We start from the raw sequence: 7896 nt of genomic DNA, 5'->3' as shown, positions 1-7896 counted from the left end.
GGATAAACCCTGGGACACAGGGAGAGCTCCTGGGACACACAGGGAGAGCTCCTGAAATATATAAGGAGATCTGGACACACAGGGAGAGCTCCTGGGACACACAGGGAGAGCTCCTGAAATATATAAGGAGATCTGGACACACAGGGAGAGCTCCTTCCTGGCAGGAACAGCAGAAGTCCAATCCCTGAGATCCCAACGGGCAGTTCCAGCCGTGCCTCCCCAGTTAACCCCATGAACTCCAGGGATGCCCAAACAGCCACTGGTTTAACGACCTCCCAGATTTCTCCCCTCTGGATTCATCCCCAGGGCCCAGAGAGGCTTTGGGCAGTGGGATAACTGGTGTTAACTGGAGTTACCACGCTGGGAGTGTTGCATGGACAGGACACAGGGAATGGCTTCCCACTGCCAGGGAGCAGGGTTAGATGGGATATTGGGAAGAAATTCCTCCCTTTGAGGGTGGGGAGGCCCTGGAGTGGATTTCCCAGAGAATGCCCCATCCCTAGAAGTGCCCAAGACCAGCTTGGACAGGGCTTGGAGTAACCTGGCATAGTGGAAGGTATCCCAGCCCATGGCAGGGGTGGAACTGGATGGGATTTAAGGTCCCTTTCAACCCAAACTATTCCATAATTCCATGACTATGGGTTAAATCACTTCCAGCAGCTTGTGGGGCAATCCAAGGACTGGCAGCTGTGGAGCTGGAATCCCATGGAAATGTGTTTGTGTGTCAGAGCTGAGAGGGAATCAGCTCTAATTAGCATCTAGTTTTAAACTAATTAGAAAACTCCTCTTCCAGCACAGCTGTGGGAGACCACAGGAACGCTGGGAAGTGCTGTCAGAGGGCTCCTGCAGCAGCTCCACGTGGTCTGAAGGGAGGCTTGGCCACGGAAAAACCCAAATTGCAAACCCCAACCCCCTCCTCCACAATCCTAAAGCAGCCCCTGTGCTTTGGGGGAGGAATTGTTCTCCCTGTGTCCCACCTGCCTCCTTCCCTCCCCGCAAACTGCCTCTCAAATCCCAGCATTCCAAGACATCTTTGGGTCTTTCCAGAGACCAAAACAGCAAATCCCACCCGGGAGAGGGTCCAGCTACTCTCAGCTTCCCTCAGCAGATGCTCCATTAAAGGGGAAAACACCCAGTGGGATCAGCATGGAAACAGGAACAGCCTGGTTTGGAAATGTGGGAATCCATTCTGCTCCTGCCCCAATCCCCAAAGGCCCCCACAGTGGTGTTTCCACCAGAGCTGCCCATTCCTCTTTATCAACACACTGTTTTCAGCCCTGGAAACGACTTGGATTTTGATGCATCTGGTTGGAGGCAAAGCAGGAGAAACCTCAGGCTGTTCCCTCCTCAGGAGTGCGAGGAATCACCAACAGGATGGACAAACATCACCCTCCTGGACCCTGGGAGCAAAGCCAACCCCTTCCTGCAGACAGGGCTGATTCCACGGAGCCCCTTCCTTTGAAATGAGGCAAGAGGGACACAGAATTCTCTCCCTGGGGATGGTAAGCTTGGAGAATACTTGGAGAAGGGGCTGGTTAGTGCAGTAGGAGCTGTGCTGCCCGTCAGAGCTGATGGCTCCAAGGTCAACAAGGAGCAGCCAGATGTTCCTGCTCCAAAACATGCCCAGGTTGGATGCAAAACTCTCCCCACAGAGCAGGAATGTGTGAAATCCAGGACTCCCTGCTGGGAGGGGAAAGGAGGAGGGACAGAAAACAGCAGACACAGGTTGAACCTCAGCCCAGGCCAGCTGGAAGGAGGAAACCAAAACATGAATTCGGGAAGGCAGAGCCCCAGGACCCTCCTTTTCCAGACTGGGAGGAGCCATTCCCTCCACCCACACCTTGGAGATAAACCAGGCTCCCAGAGCCCCCACCCAAATGCCAGTTCCCAAATCCAGGCTCTCAGAGCCCCTATCCAAATGCCAGCCCCTGAATCCAGGCAGGAATGGGTGCTTCCAGCCAGCCCTGGGGTATGGGGGCAGCCAAGGGGAAGCTGCTCCCACCTCCAAGGGCTCCCCCCGGGACAATGGAGGCTGCTGGAGGAGCTGGAACATCATGTCCTCGGCCACCTCCGTGCCTTGGCTGTCACCAACCTGGAGCAAACAGATTCTGCAGCAGCAATGAGCTCGTTACCAAGGCCACCGTATTGATCCCGGAGTGACACGAACAGTCACAGCCCAGGCAGCCCAACTCCACAGGGGCAGCTTCCCAAAGCAGGAACAGTCTCCTCAGCCTGCTTTCCCAGGGGCACAGAGCCCAGAAAAAACCCCAACTTCTGCCCTGGGAGGGTGGGGAGGCCCTGGCACAGGCTGTCCAGAGAAGCTGTGGCTGCCCCATCCCTGGAAGTGTCCAAGGCCAGGTTGGACGGGGCTTGGAGCAACCTGGGATAGTGGAAGGTGTCCCTGCCCATGGCAGGGGGTGGGATTGGATGAGCTTTCAGGTCCCTTCAACCCAAAGCATTCCCAAACCATGGCAGCTTTCTCCTTGGAAGCTCCAGAGCACCCATCCCCAAGGTCTACCATGCCAGGGAAGCCTATGGAGATGATGTGGGCAGAGGGGGACAGTGCAGAGCACATTCCAGCACTGCCAAGGGGGACCAAGCCCTGGAACTGTCAAGTGCCCTGAGAAGAGTCTCCACAGACCCTGCTGAGATGTCACCATGATGCTCCTCCTTGGTGGCACTCCCTGACCCTCCTCCCAGCCCCTCCTTGATCCAACCCATGGCTCCACTGAGGGAGAAGTTTTGGCACAGGTTCCTCCACACAGCAGGTCCCTGAGGCCACCAGCAGGTCGTGGGACATTCACCTGGAGTGTCACCACCATGTGCTGGGTGAAGGTGAGCCAGAGGCTCCAGATAAGCAGCTCTGATCAAAGGGCTCAGCAGGAAACACAAGGAGCCCTTTGTAAAGGCGACCAAACCACGGCGAATCCCTGCGTGTGAGTGCTGAAATCCCAGCCCTTCCCTGCTCCAGCAGCTGGGATGAGGCACCCACCGACCCCTCAGAGGAGCAACATGGACACAATCCTCACCTGCAAAGGAGCAACTCCAAACTGACCTTGAGAACCTGTTTTCCAGAGCAAAAAACCCAGTTTCAACCTCTGAAATGGAGCACAGCAACTCACTCCAAAATTTGCACGGGCTGGAAACTCTTCAGGTCCCAAAGAAATTGTTGTGGAGGGCTGGTCCCCAGCACAGACAGACCTTTCCCAAAATGCCAGGGTAAGGAAAACACCAGGCTCCTGCCAGCAGCGTGATTCCCACGCTCCAGACCTCGCTGTTCCTGTGGGAAGGGGCCTCCCAGGATGGGTGGTCTCCACACCCACACCATCCAAAGGTGACAAGGCTGGGGAGGACAAATATCCAGCTGCTGTCCCTTCTCCAAAGGGCAGACATGGAGTGGGAACCCAGCCTCCCTCAGGGATTCAGGAAGCCACAGGCCCTGGAACATTTTGAAGATGGTTTGTGCCCATCAGACCCCCAAAATCTCCTTGTGTCCTGCTCTCAACAGCTCAGTGAAGCACCTTCTGGCCCTGCAGCAGTGCTGGTCACTGGGACAAGCCTCCCCTCTGGACAGCCAGGAGACTCCCCAAAACACCAAAGCCATAGGAAGGACCCAAGAACAACTTGGAGGAGAAAAACAGAGTGTTCTGCCATGTCCCACAGCCCTGGGGGGAACTGGCTGCTCCCAGCCCCAGGAAATCCCCTCCACTCCAAACACCCCCATGCTCTGCTCTGGGTCAGGGTACAACCCTGGCACCTTCTAACACAGCAACAGGTTCATTCTTTAGGGTTTTCCTGCACCCCAGGGAAGGCCAGACCCATCCCAGGTTATCCAGACAAAGGAGGATGAGCTGACCAACTCATCCCAACCCCAGCACCTCATCCTGAGAAGGAAAAACTGCAGTGACGGAGCAAAAGAGCCAAAGAAGTGAGGATTTGGGCAGGGATCAAGGAGAGCTGGGTGTATGGAGCCTGTGGAGCAGCCAGGACAGGAGGTGGTGGCCACGACCCCAGACAGGCTCACAAAGGCACAAAGGATTTATGGACACCCGGACTAAGGAATGGAATTAAAGGGAGCGGAAAAACGAGTGGCTCTGGGAGCTCTGTCAGGACAAACAAGGACAGTCCCGTCCCCCTGACAGGCCCAGGGGGAAGGTGGTTTATTATCCCCCGGCCTGGCAGAGCCGCAGGACCTGAGACGAGTCGGGACGGAGCAAAATGGGGCAGAAACGGGTCTTTGGAAGGGGCTGGGACACAGTGAAGTCAGCGGTTCTGGGAAGGAGGCTCCAGAGAGGACACCCAGCCCTGCCCAGGGGCTCCATCTCCTCTGCCCAGCCTTTCCCTGCTCCATCCCAGCCACCCCCACGCAGGCAGTGCCCGGCTGGCACCGCAGAGCTGCAGCGCCGAGCATTAGCATTCCCTGCCACAGCTCCGGGTGGGATCCCTCTGGAGCTGGAGCAGCGCCGGCATCCGCAGGGACAGCGCACCCCCAAATCCCCCGGGCACAGAGACCACCCCACTCACCTGCCCAGAGCCACACCAGAGCCTGTTCCACAGCCAAGGAATGCTGCAGGATTCCCCAGGGTGGGGGAGCCCGGGGGTGATCCCACCGGGATGAGGACACAGCAGGGGGAGGTGACAGGGACAGCACCAAGTGCCCCCTACCCTGCCACAACCATGTCCTTCCCACCCCAGGGCACCCACAGCTCGCCTGGGCCAGGCATTTAAGGCTCCACTGGCACGGACTGGGAAAGCAAGTGCTGCCAAGGGCACCTGCAGTCTCCAGGGAGGCAGAGGAGCAGATGCCCAGCCGCAGCAGAGATGGCACAGGGGGATGGGGATGGGGAGGAGCAGGGCCTGCCCTTGAGCTCCCCGAGCCCCATCCAGCCCCCAGCCTCAGCATTCCCAGCCTTTCCCGGCAACACCAAGGCTGGACAAGGTGGGAAGCTCAGCATCACTCCCCTCTGCCTGCAGACCACCAAAGAACCATCTCACTCACAGCAAACTGTGACAGCCCAATTCCCAGGAACTGCAGGGGAAAGGGAGCTCTGGCAGAGCCAGGCAATCCCAGCTTTTGGGGGAAATCCACCCCATCCCTCCCTTCCCCTGCACTGCGCTGGCTCCTGCTTCAACCTGGAGATGATCACATTTGATCTCTTACCTCCTGTCGTTTCACTTTTTCACCTCAAACGAGTCCCTGATAAGGGGAAATGTCAGCGATCCCTGGGGCTGGATCCCAGCTCCAGGTGCCCCAACAAGGAGACACCGACTTCTCCACAGCACCCACTGCTTCCAGCTGCATCCAAGATGCCTCCCCAGCTCTCAGTGCCCAAACTGGCACTTCCCCTGAGCTCCAGCACAAGTTAAAGCTCCTCTGAAAAGCCATTCACAGGGAGAGAGGGAGCCTGCCCCAAGCTTGGCCACATTCCCACCCTCCCCGTGTCCAAATGCCTCCTGCAGAGCACACTGGCAAAGCTCAGGGAGCCCAGACACCCGGGCAGGAGCTGCTCCAGCAGCACAGAGTGATCTCCAGGCTGGGAATCGTCTCTCCCCACCATCTCCACCAGCCTCTGACCACGCCGGGAGCTCGGGGCAGCACAAAAGTCACTTTTGGCGGAATCAGAAAGGAGCTTTAATGGTTTAATTGCACTGCTGTTCCAGGAGCAGAGCTGGGGGCACTCAGCTTATCTCAGGAGGGCAATTCTCCTGCCCCGGCCTTTCATCCTCCTGCCAACGCCTCTGCTGTTGCCCAGCTCTGCTCTTTGCAAGAATTAGCCAGGCAAGGAAAACAGTGGCCCCGAGCGATTTGTGGCCAAGCTCAGCCCTCTCTGCCTGCTGATGTTATCAGCTCAAATGTCGGGTGTCGCTCTGGGCACCTCCAACATCCTCACCCAGCCAGGAAAAGCTCCTCACCCTGAACAACCAGCTGCCAATCTGGGGGGATACAACACCTCCCACCCCTGAGACACCCCTGAGACACACAGACTTTGCCTCTGAGGATGCTGGATCAATTCCTTTTCACCTCTTTTGGCCCCATGGATACTCTGGGATAAGCAGTTTGCTGTACCCTCACTCTGACAAAGATGATGGTTATGAAAAGGTAAAAACAATCTCTGAGCTGGAAGAGACAGATCCCAGCTCCACATTCCTCTGCTCCTTCCTCCGGGCTATGTCCACAGCCCAGATAAACAGGACTCTCCAACTCCCTGGGTGAGGAGGTGCCTCCAACCCAGTTGACCTTCCCCAAGGGTCAGAGCTCCCTGATCCCACCTGGAGCAGGCAGGAGAGACTCCCCCAGAGAACGAGGATGTTCCCATTCCCTGCCACTGCCCTGCCTTCTCTTCCACCACTGGCAGGCTGTTGCAACTCCGAGGGGAACACGATGTTCAGCACGGTGGGGACCTGCAGCTGCACAGATCCCAACATGGATCCCAACACAGAGCTGCCCCCCAGAACACCGGGAATTCAGCACCGAGCCCGGAGCACAGGGCTGGGAGTGCTCACCCTCCTAAGAGGGAGTTACCCAGGTTAGTGGGTGTCCTGCCCACCCTCAGTGCCACCCATCCATGCCATAGGAGCAGCACCGGGACTGGGGAGGTTTGGGGAGGAACAGGCTGAAGATCCCAGAGCTCCTGCAAGGCCTTCAAGGATGGAAGGGTTCAGAGGTGACTCGGGAGAGCTCAGCACCAGCAGCCTCTTCCCAAGCCCAAATGTGCTCCCACCTACACCCCCAACACACCTCCTGTCCCAAAATAAGTCCAAGCCCCCAAATTCCCTGGGCTGCCCTTCCCAGTGACCCACAGCCAGATCCCAGGGCGCTGCTGGCCCGTCCCATTTAATGGCTCCCCTGCTCTGTCCCTGCCACCCCACAGGGACCCTCAACTCCTCCCGTGGTCACTCTGTCCCCACACACCCCCGTGGCACAGCCGAGCCTCCCCTGTGCCCCCCAGAGCCAGACCCAGTCCAGCTGCAGCCCCCATAAACCATTCCTCCCCTCACCCCCGGCACAGACCCCTCTCTCCCCAGTACCCAACCCCTCCCCTCCCACCCCAAGCCGGGCCAGCAGCCCTGCTGGGCACCTCTGCCCCCTGCCCCAGCTCATTCCTGCTGCCCCCAGACCTGGCCAGCCCCCCTCGCTGGTACCAATTCCCCCCTCACCGGTACCAATTCCCCCCTCACCGGTACCAATTCCCCCCTCACCGGTACCAGTCCCCATCCTCTCCACTGAATGGGCACGGCCTGCCCTTCCCAGTTATCCCCAGACTGGACCATTTCTGGCTTCCCCAGCACAACCCCCACCCGCGGGGCTGCCCCTCCAGAGCCGGGTCAGGATCCCCCCGCGCCGACCAGGGCCTGCTCCCCCCTCCCCTGCCCTCCCACCACCGGGGGCTGCTCCCCCCGAACCAGGGGCTTCTCCCCGATCACCGGGGGTCTGCTCTCCCCAAAACGGGGCCTGTTCCCACCCCATAACCGGGGGCTGCTCCCCCCACCCGGGGTCTCCCCCCTTCCCCTGTCCGTCCCCCCCGCCCCCGCTACCTTCTTGGGCGCCTTGGTGACGGTGGCCATGAAGGAATACTTCTCGGCGTCCTCCACCTCCTTGGCCTGCTTCTCCTCGCCGCCGGCGGGCTCCGGCACCGACATGGTGCTGCGGCGGGGCCGTGGGAGCGCGGGGGCGGGCTGCGGGCGGTGTGTGCCGGCGAGTCCCTCGGGTCCCTCGCGGTTCCTCAGGTCCCCTCAGGTCCCTCGGGTCCCCTCAGGCCTCTCACGGTCCCTCGGGCCCCCTCAGACCCCTCACGTCCCCTCTCGGTCCCTCGGGTCCCGCCAGGCTCCTCACGGCCCCTCAGGTCCCTCACGGTCCCTCCGCTCCGGGGGCTGCGGCGGGACTGCGGCCGCCGC

The 7896-nt window shown here is 59.5% G+C and overlaps 1 protein-coding gene across 3 annotated transcripts in view; it reads right to left on the bottom strand.

Annotated features, from left to right (window-relative positions):
- AHCYL1 (adenosylhomocysteinase like 1) overlaps positions 1-7896 on the bottom strand; it is a 27579-nt gene extending 19683 nt beyond the window's left edge. The window contains exon 1 of one of the 3 annotated variants that reach the window (XM_017821425.1): positions 7537-7896. In XM_017821425.1, the coding sequence (XP_017676914.1) occupies positions 7537-7641 (105 nt within the window). In that variant the 5' untranslated portion in view covers positions 7642-7896. Of the gene's footprint in view, positions 1-5161; positions 5405-7536 lie in introns of those variants that run through there. The other 2 variants (XM_017821424.1, XM_017821426.1) reach the window with 2 other exon arrangements.

Source organism: Lepidothrix coronata, unplaced genomic scaffold (assembly GCF_001604755.1).
Source record: "Lepidothrix coronata isolate B3197 unplaced genomic scaffold, Lepidothrix_coronata-1.0 Scaffold90, whole genome shotgun sequence".
NCBI classification, from domain to species: domain Eukaryota; kingdom Metazoa; phylum Chordata; class Aves; order Passeriformes; family Pipridae; genus Lepidothrix; species Lepidothrix coronata.
This window is presented reverse-complemented; position numbering and strand designations above follow the sequence as displayed.